Source organism: Lutzomyia longipalpis, chromosome 1 (genome assembly GCF_024334085.1).
Source record: "Lutzomyia longipalpis isolate SR_M1_2022 chromosome 1, ASM2433408v1".
Lineage (NCBI taxonomy): Eukaryota > Metazoa > Arthropoda > Insecta > Diptera > Psychodidae > Lutzomyia > Lutzomyia longipalpis.
The window spans coordinates 16,121,924-16,134,799 of NC_074707.1; the positions used below are offsets into that span (position 1 = coordinate 16,121,924).

Genomic DNA, 12,876 nt, shown 5'->3' on the forward strand with positions numbered 1-12,876 from the left:
CGCAACTGCTATTTTTTTTCACTACTTCCCCACATTCCCCTCACTTCCCGCACCGTGATAAATTGCAATATTTCTCGAATATTCTTTATTGTTTTGCACATTTATATGCTTCTAATTATGTTTTATGTTGTTTATGTTACTTATTCGCGATAATTCTGACACTGAGATGGTAAAGTGAGAAAGTAAACACAACCCTTCAACCCCCTTCAACCATATGATTTATGATGTGACTAACTTCATTCTAAGAAATTTTCCACAGCATGGCCGTTACACCAATTTTTGAATTCCCTTCTTCTACATTTTCCTTAATAACTTTTCTTGTGGTGGACGGATTGAGCTGAAATTTTTACACAACCTCCTCAGATAACCAAGGAACTTATTTCCAAAAGATGGGAACGCTATCTTTTATATTTATTGAGTTATAGCACGAAATATAGGGCTGGGGTCGTTCAACGACCCCGCTTGGCGGCCTAGAGGTTAAGCAAGAATTTTCGATTTTTTTTATGCAAAATTTTAAGAATTAACTTTTGTAACGAATTTGAACATCGCAAAAATTTCAACAAAAATTTTCCGGGATTATCTGGGTTAATGAAGAATCAAAACTTATATAGCAACCTGCATTATATATTTAGAAATATTTATACCGTAAAGTCTCAATGGACATCTTTTGAAATACTGACCTTCACCAATTACCATGAATCGAAGAAAAATTATATAGAAATTAGCAGCAATAAATCACTCACAGGGTGTGTCGCCAATTAACCGTGTTTTTCTTCTTGTACTTAAAAAAAAAAGCTCATAAAGTTTAACAAATTATATTTTCTTCATGAAAAAAAAAACTTTAATGAAATAAAAAGAAAATTAAGAGGCAAGTGTATTGAAATCACAGTTATAATGTCGTGTATGCACTCTCACAGTAGTGGCGTGTATAGTGTGTAAATTATGGTTTTAATAGAGTCGTTCTTGGTTGGAAGCAAAAGTGTCCACGAACATATTTCATCTTGGGGTGCGAAATGATAGAGTATTTCGCATTGGAATCTCCTACATCCATTAAGATTGTGTGAGGATTTTCTCCCGCGTCTTTCTGTGGTGTCTGGATGGAAAATTATGATTCACTTAAATTGCCATACTTGCTAATTGACTCACCCATTCATAATTGTGCGAAGGTTAGGCTCTTTGCGAACCTCATTCTCATGTTTCTCTACGGTGCGAATGTAAAGTACATTATAAGTGGTTGTATCTTTTGCATGCTTTCTGCCATGGTGAGATCTAATACTATGCTCAACAATATGCTTAGGTCAATCACGACTTTTTTGAAACTCTGACACATATCCAATGACGAAAAGAACATATTTATCATATTGTTGGCCATACTTTCCATGTGCTGTACATAATATACACAATAAATCCAACACTTAATGACTCTACAACTTCTTCAGCATTTTCTTCTATAAACTCATAGGAACTCCGTGAGTACGTGCTTTGTGGCTAAGAGCCACCGGTGAAGATCATATTAATCAATTCTCACACGTGCATGGGCATATATGCTATTTTTTTCGTTGTTATTTGAAAGAGTCCACCGTATGTTGGAAAGTAGATTTTCAATTATAAAATTTTGCCATTTCTCACTGTTAATTATTAGATGGTGGAATGAAAATGATAAAGATCAAGCCCAGAGAAAAATGTCATCAGAAGCAACTTTTCATTTTCTTTCCACGAATGAATGGGCTATCGCAAATGTACTTAATTGCGGTGCAAGAGATGCTACACAGATGTTTCAAATAACCAAGGCGCGAATTACTTGAATGAATAAAAAATGTACGGGTAAGCTGACCAAGCTTACGAGAGCTGTGTTTCTTTCAGTGTTCCAATTTTGTGAGAGCAAACTAGAACGCGAATTAATTTAAATACGCGCAAAGTCGGGAAAAGTTGAAAAGTCATCCCCCAAGAAATCTTTAAAACGCCATATCTCGGGAACGGCTCCATAGATTTTCGAGTTTGAGCTATCGTTGGAAAGGTCTTAACCTCAACTATAATATATTAAAATATGAAGTAAATCGATAATGGCATTTTCGAAATATTCGAATTCGAAATTTTCGAAAATTTTTATTTTGACTTTAGCGCCTCTCGCGGTCATTTCTCGAAGTTGCAATGTTCTAGACATTTGTAGGGTTTCACAAAACCTTTCATTTGCACTTGAGTTGATCAAAATCGGACTTGTAGAACCCGAGATATGACATGCCAACTTTGGAAGGCTATATCTCGAGAACGGAGACATAGATTTTCTTCATTTTTGGCATGAAGCTAGATAATATGGTCAGCTATAACATATCAAAAAACGAAGCAAATCGATAATGGCGTTTTCGAGATATTCATCGAAAACTCATCGAAAATTTTGTTTTTGATTTTTGGCCCCCTAGCGGTCACTTTTAAAACTTTGGATGTTCTAGAGAGTTGTAGCGCTTGTTGAGAGCTTTCATTTGAGCCTGAGTTGATCGAAATCGGTCAATCCGTTTTCGAGTTATGATCGATTTTCGATAAAAAATTGTGGCGGCCATATTGACTAAACGGCTTGACCGATTTTCGAAAATGAGGTATCGTTGGAAAGGTATTGATGGCCTCTACAACATATCAAAATTTCAGACCTATTGCTATAATAGCGGCTGAGATATAGCGAAAACAAAATTTTGAGGTTATTCAAAATGGCGGACGGGGGAGTGGGGGGGGTGGATTTGACCTCATAATCGGATTTCTTCAGGTCGATATTTAAACTTTGCCGTTTACCGCAAGTCTCTATCTATCACCGTTCTCTTGCAATTTAAGTTTATAATCCGGCCGGCCGGACGGACGGACGGCCGGCCGGAAAAAAAATTTTTTGGCGCATACGTTTTTTGGAATGTGGGGACCCTAATTCGTGCTCATCCCAAGTTTGAGCCCGATCTGACGACTTTCGATTTTGCTCGGTACACAAAAGCTGTGTCTGAAAGAAACACAGCTAAAAAGGTCGCCTTTCGAGAAAATCTCTCGGAATGCCTATTTGCAGCTTTCTTTGCGAATTCCCCGAAAAATTCTAAATCGACATTTTTTGCATGCCTCGTAGTGCCATTTAATATCAAAATCTCTGCCGCAAATGATTTTTTTTCATCGATTTTTCTGCGATTTATGCTAATCTTCAACTAATGGGACATTCAGGGGCATTTTTAGGGGGTTTCTGCGTGGAAAAACCACAAGAAGGTGATGAACAAACGCGAAATGATTGTGTGCAATATAGGTTTGCAAATTATAAGGCCACCATCGTTGATGGTGAGTCATTTGGAGTCTGTACCACTTAACTAATTGCACTAAAGCACGAGCAAATAAAATTTATTAAACCTCAAACGATCGCCTCCAATTGACCATTTTCCAAATGAAAAACACACCAAAATGCACACCTGTAGACCACTCAAAGTGTGGGGCAGTGTCGTGAGAACAAAAAGTCGAACCTTACGCGAAATGATCGCTATATATGCGGCGAAGGAACACCCAGAGTGGATGGCGGGTTGAATGAAAAAGCCAATTCCGATAATTGTTGCGAAATTTGGTCAGTGTGTTGATTTTATTTCAACCGTAAAAAAATGCCTATCTTGAGAACGACGACTGAATGAGCTTGAAGCTAGACACGAAATATGTGCCTAGAACTTTGCCTATTGTTTTGATCACATTGCATTGTGTGATTGAGTAGTTGCCCAGTGATCTGTGGCCCGGGAGCGCGTAAATGATGCCTATACGATCAAGGATATTGTTGTATTATCGATCTGCTGTCACTTTCCAAATTCATTTCATTCACAAAATATTTCCTTGAATTTTGAACCGGACAATGAATTGCAATCACGATCGCGCGCCATACGATCACCCGTGGGCGACTTAGCCGAGACACCCAAGTGTGGAACGCAAGATGTGTGGAATGCGAGATCGCGCACACAGGTCAGACGCGGAAAGAAAGTGCAGAATAAAAGGGTAAGAAAGAAGAAAAAAAAAGTTGATTAATTTCTCTTTTACCTTGTCGTGACTTTCCTCCAATTCAACAATCCTAAACTCCAGTAATTCATTTTGCTCTTTCAGCTCGTATGCCTCTTTATGCAGTTCTGACTCCTTCTGCTCCAAAAGTCTTATCTTCTCCATCAGGTGCTGTGTATGATTGCCATTCTGTGTCTGCAAACAAGAAGGAAATTTTAGTAAAACTTCAAATTTCTAATTTTCCTTAAATTCATTAAAATTTTTACCACAATCAATGCTTTTTCCAGCTCCCGAATCTTCTCACGTGACGCACACAGTTGTACATTTAGGGCATCATTTTCTCGCTGTAGGAAATCAATTTCTTTCTGCAAACTTCCATGGCACACGACTTCTTTTGTATTGTACTGCAATGGGATGGAGGAAAAAACGGCGAATTAATCTCTCTTTGCGTTTTTTGCTTAATCCGCTTAAATGGCTATCCAATTAAAGTAATTGCGGATTTTGTGCAGAAAATCAACAACTTCGACATCGCATGGCTTTTGCAAATGATGGCATAAGAGATGCAATAATGAAAGTAAAGAGGGGTCCATTACGCACCCAAAGGGAGAAAAAATAACAAGTATTTGAATTTTTATTTGCAATGATATTCCTGGAAGCACAATAAAAAATTCCTCAAGTGAATTTTCTCCTCGCACAAATCTCATTTGCATGATTGTATAAGGCTCTTGTTTTAATCTTCAGTGTTTGTTTTTTTAGGAGGAATTATTTAGTAATGAATTAATGCGAGGAAGACCAAAATATTTGCAATATTGGGCCTTATTCAGCGACCAAGAAACCCTTGAAATTCGCTTGAAATCTTGAAATTTCAGTACAAAATTCAAAGATTTCAAGGGTTTCTTGGCCGCTGAATAAGGCCCATTGTTTGGTGTGTGGAATATTGAACTATAATGGGGTAATTGTTTAATAATCACGTGCCATCGCTATTGAGAATTCAATCACAAATTCCATAAATTCCTCACAATTGAATATTTCTTTGAGAATTTTTTTTTGTAAAATTAATCGACAATCCTTAAATTCCTTTGTAAATCCCATAATTCTGCTTTCTTTCCTCTAAGAAAATTCAATAAATAGCTTCAAAAATCTCACAAATATCTTCTTTAATAAAATAATGAAATATTTTTGCGGATTCCTACTAACTTTCCCATGAGTATCTCAAAGTATTTTTACACTTATTACGACTTTATGAATTTTTAAAATTTCCCTTAAAACATAAATTATATGGTTGTTGCAACGGCAAGAATTTTTGTGGAAATAAAAGGCGGAATTCTGCTCTGTTGTTATTTAATATTCGCCGAATAACTTTTTTCTTAAAATAATGAACAAAATTTTCCAGGGGCGTAGTCAGAAAAATTAAAATAGGGGGTGAATTTGAAATCATATTTTTTAACTGAAGAACGCACAATTTTGGAGTCGAGATTTTTAATGATTGAGTGTGTTAATTACTGTTGCATTCGAATTAGCTGCTCCTGTTTTGTCTTTCTGATTTTTTTATTTTCTAACGTTTGACGTTGATTCTGAAGCTTGATGCTTTTGTTGATGTTCCTATTTAAAAGTTTTTAATGCATTTAAAGAAACTTTTTCAGATTTGATGTTTTTTTTAAATATTTTTCAAGAGATTTTTCTGACGTTTAGAGATTGTTTTGACGTTAAATGATTGTTCTAACGTTCAAGAATAGAATAAAGAAATAATAGCCCTCTATTTACATAGAAATTACCCCTTTCTTCCATAGAGGGCTTCAACTGTTCTAACGTTTGAAGTTCATTTTCTAGCTTTTGGAAATAATTTCAAAAAATAAAAAAATCTAAACCTTGGTGTACTGAAACACTCAAAAAATCCTCCCTGGCTACGTTACTGCTTTTTATTTATAAAAATAAAACAATTTCTTCTCTGTTTATTTGTTAATGAATCATTTTTAGTTGTTCTGCGAGATTTCTCTGTATTATGAATCGCTGAATTTATGCTTCAATTTTTCATCTCAAAACGAAAGACTTTCTGCTTCGTGTTAGATAAAATTGCTCCGCGGGGAAAATGCGCAATTTCTTAGAATTTGCAGAAAACTCCCAATGAAAGTAACATGATTAAGAGAGACATTTATATTGAGTTTGGGAGCGCAACGTCGAAGAGGGCAATTTTCTCTTCTGAAAATGTTGAATTTTCTCAAGTATCTACCGCACAATACTGAATGTGGATGGAGGATTAGAGTGTGATGGAGGTTTACCATTTGACTCCAATAAATCATAATCAATCTTACCGTTTGCCACACATCCGGAGGTGAGTTGGGCTGTGGACTCAGAGACGGTGGCGCCGAGGAGAGTGCTGAATCATTGTCTGATCCCGCGGGGTCCTGCACGCAGCAAAAGAAGAAAGAAACAAAATGAGTATTGTGGCCCAATATAGAGGTATCAATGCCTCAAACAATCAATCACACATCATGAATTTCAATGCAAATTGCATGCCCATATGTTTGGGGAGCTTTTATACGAATTAATAAAATTAATACTTCAGACATCAATAACTTATTAATTGATTAATTTCGACTGCGTTCTCACCTTATTTCTAAACATATGAAGTTCATTGTGAGCTTCCAAAATTCGTGTTGGTATTTCGTGTGGCTGTGAAAGACAGAAAAAAATCCATGAGAGAAAAATTAATTTGAATATGGCCTGACCTTATTTTCTTTTATTCAATCATGCAAAACAATTCTTTCATTTAGTTACGCGAATAACTGAGCAACTAACCATTGAAACGAATTCATTTCCACCACACGTCGTCATTTTACTACAATTCGTATTGCTGCTACTGCTGCTTCGCTCAGGTTCCTTCAGTTTTCGCATCTGCAATGGTACAAAGAAAGAAAGATCTCGGTGTTATTTTGAGGAGCAACTTTTTGCTTTGCTTTGCAGTTTTGTCTCCATTTGCGTGGAGTGTGTGATCATGTTCAGGTGTTACACAAGCATCTGGTTAATCATATTTGGATTTTCACATGTAAATTACTTTTTAAGTATAACCAATAATGCAGCCGCTGAGTGATGAGAGTATTGAACTTTTACAGGTGTTTGAGAAATGTTTTTGCGAAACTTTTTCTCAGAAATTATATCGAAGAGATTTTCTCGTGATCATGAATGATCTTTTGGATCTCGTTGAAGATGATTTTTGAATCTTCTTTATACGCGTAAAAAACAATAATTTACTATTTGAGAATTACCTTAAATTAAAATAGGTGAATAAATAAGATTTGTGGTAAAACAAGGCAATTATAAAGCTTTAGCATAAAAGCTTCATTTCTAAAGCACCATAAAATAAATAAGCCACATATATTGAAGTATTTACGTTGCAGTATAAATACATTAGACATGTATTGGGATTAAGTATTAAAATTATTTTGCTCTAAATTCTTAATTTTCTCAGCTTTTACAGCCATAATTCACAATATCATAGAAATTAGTTCAAGTAAAAGCATTATAATGTAAAATATTTATTTATGCGTGTTGAGAAAAATATTCAAGCTAAAAATCTTGCAGCAAATGGTTGTAATGTATTGTAAAAAAATATATTATTTACAAAACATTGATTCCAAGTAATAACATTTTCCGCGTTGTTTTTGAATGCTTTTTCCAATAAGGAATAACAAACTTGTCAAATGAATTAAAATTATCATAAAACTATCGCGCGAAAGACTCGGGTATTTTGAGGAGAGACCTTTCATTGCTGCGAATGGTTCAACGCAGGATCTCTCCTTTCGCCAGATGACACTTTCATAATCACCTGTTTGATTATATGGCTTTGAATGCTTTGAAGATGGTATAAGCACATTATATATACGACACAATCACTCATTTAGCCGTATGAATGGGGCTTTGAGCTATTCTTGCAAAATTGTTTATCAAGCAACAGCTTGTACTTTCTATAAATCGAATATCCATTGCGTCTCATTATTTGTCTTTATAATTTTAATCTCGTCCAAAGCAAATACTAATCTCTCTCGTCTCCATGTCTTTTAGCCAATTATCTCATTACGTGACCCGTTGGGGTAATGATGGGGGATTTTCTTCTTACCGCGGAAGTGTCAACGGCTGGCAATTTGTAATGTGAGGAAAATTGATTTTAAAAAAGGAGATCAGTGTGGGCATAAGATGAGGGAAATGATGGGTCAGAGAAAGGGGACTAATTGCGATATGAGGTAGTCGGAGATTAGCATAAATTTTTACATTACACCAGGTATTGCACCATTAATATATCGCGCTGTCCCGGCAGAAGGAAATAAGTGCAAGTGAATTACCATAAAACCCAATATTTATTCTGTGTGCCAGTGCGAGTGGCGCAAAACGGAAATTTTGCAAATTCCTACTAACTTCAATTTTCCCAGGCACTGTGGCACTAAATAATATTTAAAACATGCTGAGAAACTGGTTGAAGTGCATTTGAAGTAGGAAATCTGTGGCATACAATTGATGTGTACTTGTTAAAAAAATATATATATGTATGTTGTATATAAAAGTAAATTGGTTGAACTTCCAAGTGGAGAACAAGCTATTGCTAGTTATATTTATTTTTGCACATATAGACACTCAATCAGACGTACTATGTACTTTCCTTTTAGAGCATTTTGTACACACTCCAACTCATACCTTTTGTGAATCAAAAGTACTTCAAATACAACTTGAGAAACATTCACTTTGTACCTCAATATACGGTGATACTACCGTCAAAAGAAATCCCTCCTAAAAGCATTTCTCTTTGAAATTCATTTTCATCTCTCTCTATAATAATCTTCAAAAATTATCAATGGCTTTTTCTACTGAAAGCAATAATGCAAAAATTCCCATTTTTTAAAAATCATCATCTCAAAAAAACAGATTGATATCTTACGCAGCAGCATCGTTAAATATTTTTGTATATTTTTATGAATCTCTCTTGATCTCCGCAAGCTTAGAGGAAGTGACTGAAGTTTTATACATACACACACCTTTCAAAACTACGATACCCACCTAATCATTGATCGAAGATTAAATAAGTAAAGTACGCGAAAGACCAGTCTAGAGAGACTTTTTCCCTGTGACTCCCCCTATTAAATTGATCGAGATTTTCCTGGGTAATTTAATTTAAATAACATCATGAATTTAAAAATATATGTATTACACGAGAAATATCATAAGAACACATTTTCAGTACAAAATTAGTGAAAGTTCAATGAATCACGGACACGTTAATTAACAAGCCTGGCAAGGTTCGACAAGGAGGTACTAAAGAACCAATTCACTTTCGGCTTGGAAAATGAAGGTGAACGGAAATTGAAGAGCAAATCAATATTTTAAGTGAGATCCAGAATCATGTACCTACAACGTACTTGGCGTGATATCGTTGTGTAAATCAACATAAAATAAACTTCAAATAATGAAGCCTACAGGGGCTGACATATGATCATAAATACTTTGGCAGAAATACAATATTTACAAGATCATTGAGACGAAGTAATGGATTTCCAGAGAATTATTATCAAAATAAAATCAAACTTAAAAGCCCACAACAAGCTCACAGATGTATAAACATAAAAAGCTGGTATAGAGGAAAATAATGTTGGTTTATTTTCATTTAGAGACTCTTAATTGTGTATTAAAAATTTAAATGAAACATCACATAAAGAATCACATGCACGTCCTATAGAAAAGTGCCTAAAGTCGAAAAAAACTTTATTTTTAGTTTAATTATTGTAGGGAATCATCAAAAATGCAATTTATTCTAATTTATTTCTTAATTTATGTCTATGGAAGAATATTTCTTTTTGTGGCATATCAAAGCTTTATCAAGGTTCAATATTACGTAATAAAACATTTTTTCTAAGACCCTTGGAAAGTGTAAAAATCTTAAGTTTTTCCAAAAGCTCGTTTTTCTTTCACTTTTCATTCCTCTATTTTGCATATGTGTTCTTTTTTGTAATCTTACGACCTTTCATTTAATGTTAAATTTTCGGGAAAATCTGATAGAAAAATTTGTTATTTAATGATTTTCCAAAATAAATCGCTTTATTAGAAAAAAAAACTTGTGTTATTTCTATGCTATACATTTACCAGGAAAATTCTATATTTCCCAGCGCTTTTCCACATATTGCTATTCTACATTTACGATTTTTTGAGCAAGAGTACGAAAAGAGTTTTTATGTAAAAGTATATTTCACTACAATTTGCCCACTTGAGAATTTCTTACGGTTCTTAAAGGGATAAAATATTCTTATTAGAATCTCGACAATTTATGAAAACGTTCAAAATTCAAATTAGATAATAAAGAAATTCTTTAAGAAATTTCCCTTCAATGATGAAAGTTCTTGAGAAACATTAGAGAGAGAAAAAAGTTCTAAATTACACTGATTAACCTTCAGTCTTCACTTTAATCTTTTTTTATACAATGTAATGCAAGACAACATTATGGTGAGAAGATCGCGATGCATTTAAAGGAAAATCAATGCAAATAGCATAAATATACCTTTTCCGTTCAATTAGTTCAACATCAGTTTACTCAATATGTGCAATTGTTGGGTAGACCACTTACTTTCCCACATTGGCGTGAACACAAGAGTGGTTGCACTGTGATTGACGGATGGAGGCAGAATATGACTCATTTGTCGAGTGCAATAGCACATTCAAAAGGCAGTTTAAATACAATTAATATTAATCTACACAAGTCATATTGTGGCGCAAAAACAATCAACGTGCTGCCTTCTTTTTTTGCCAGCAAAGTCTTCGCGAGAGTTATCAAGTTCATTGTGCGTTCACGTTCACTCTATCCTCCTGTATAAGCTCTTTTTTCGTGCCCTACACGACTGTTTATCTTCATCTTATTTTGAAGCAATATGAAGCAAAACAGTACAAAATAGAGAAAGTTCATCCCATTAATATCTAATTAATGGATCATTCAATAAATTTATCGCACAATGTTACAATTGATATGGCAAGAAAATATTCGCATATTTAATATTTTGTCTCACACGGTGTTTTGCTGATTGTGGACTGATTGCAATTTCTTCGCTCTCCATACCATTTGTTTAATTTTCCTTTTCTTTTTGCCCACATTACGTGAAATCAATTCATGCGGGATGGGGATTTTCTTCAATATATTGAATGGTGGAGAGAGAAAATGAAAATTAATAATACATTTTGTGGGAGGAGGACAAAGTATATATAGATTGCTTTTATGATATCTATCAGTTGTTCAAGTTGTATGCCACCTATTCAAATTTTTCTTGTCCTCACCGCAGCACCATAATTTATGATGATTTGGAGTACGGAGTGAAGAAAAGCCACGCGAAGGAAAAAAAAAGGTAGCAAAATTCATATATTCATAAGGTTGTACTTTCTTTTCGCGTCCAAATAAAGTCCATGAACGTGCGATTGTGGTTCAATCAACTCTCTTATCCGGTGCCCATGAGAACTTTTACGCAACAACACTGCCTCGTGTATTTCTCTATTAACACTTTCAACAAGCTGGAGACTCTGCCATTGCCCGGCATGTGGCGAACTTAATTGCCTTTATATGAGCTGTGGGAAAAAAACTGTGCCCGAATGGTGAAAAATGTACTGAAAAGACATAAAAGATCAACAACTACGCTCTAGCCACCATTTCCATCAATAACTGTGGGCGGACAGAGTGAAATGCGCCATGGCACGAGCTATGGCCAAACGAGCAAGTTGAAAATTTCAACGATATTTTCAGAAATATTTCCTAAACAACAATATTCAATCATGAGCTTATTTTTGTATATTTTCTTTTTTCATTTGAAAATTGTTTATAAAAATTTGCATAAAACCTTCAAATGGGGCTCACAGCTGTAACAACCATGTTCCAGAAACCAATTTCACTTTGCAATTAGTTCTGCATCGCATTCCAGCTATTGAACTTTGTAATTATCCCAAAGTTATTTTCCGCTCTTTGTAAATTGGACTAAAATTATAATAAAAGATCTCTATGGGGCGCGGTATGTGCCCCGAAATATTTATTTTTCTCACGAGAAATAAAAGAGTTTTTAATAGGATTATGAAAGAAGTCTTTCAGATCTTTTCTTTGTCGTAATTTTCTAAAGAGAAAATGAATTTTCTCCACAATGAAACTAGCTTGAATGCCTTAAAACGCTTAGAAAGTTCTAAATGTAATTTTCACAACTAGCGCCACCTGTCGTAGTGAACCTTTTAGCGCGGGAAGTTTGAAAATTTCATCTACTTCATTTCCAATTTATTTCACACAATGCAACCCAAAAAAAGTAGAAAAGAAAAAGCCTTAAATTTTCAAAATGATTGCGAAATGAACGCACCCTAATGCAAAATAAGTGTGGCGGTGTGAAAGCGTTCTTTGTGCAGTACACGCCTCTATTAATCTATTTCCTCTCCTTCACATGGCTTCATTGGAAGTGAGTGCGTCTTCTGGGCGCGAGCCACACATTACTATGTCACCATGCGACACCATTCATCCACAATCTACACATCGGACACCAATTCAAGACCACTTTATCAAAATCGAATCCATAATTGCCTCCAATATATTGCTCGTGAGCTGTTGGAGAAAGTATGGATAGTTGGAAATACATTCAGAAAGCTCTCAATGGCAGTTTCTGCCCAGCAAGTGTTCTCATCTTTGGAGATATCGTTGGCTATACATATTGCACTGCGTTTGGGAGTCACGGCATCGCTACACCCAGTGTAGGCAGCATAGTGATGTTTTGCTCACAATTCTGGGGCCCGCGCGCGCTATGTGGACAGGTGAAGATTTATGGAAATTATGCCGATACACCAACATCCACAATACAGGAAGTTGACCGGAACAAATCAAAT

General features: G+C 35.1%; 1 protein-coding gene across 6 annotated transcripts in view; it reads right to left on the bottom strand.

The window, feature by feature from the left end:
* LOC129792975 (uncharacterized) overlaps positions 1–12,876 on the bottom strand; it is a 62,594-nt gene that overhangs the window by 14,636 nt on the left and 35,082 nt on the right. For all 6 annotated transcript variants that reach the window (XR_008750868.1, XR_008750869.1, XR_008750866.1 and 3 more), the window contains 5 exons: positions 6,796–6,891; positions 6,607–6,669; positions 6,309–6,401; positions 4,263–4,400; positions 4,039–4,191 (listed from right to left, as the gene is read on the bottom strand). Coding sequence is in view for 2 of the 6 variants with exons in the window: in XM_055832481.1 (XP_055688456.1) it covers positions 4,039–4,191; positions 4,263–4,400; positions 6,309–6,401; positions 6,607–6,669; positions 6,796–6,891 (543 nt within the window). In the remaining 4 variants the exon portion in view is untranslated. The remainder of the gene's footprint in view (positions 1–4,038; positions 4,192–4,262; positions 4,401–6,308; positions 6,402–6,606; positions 6,670–6,795; positions 6,892–12,876) is intronic.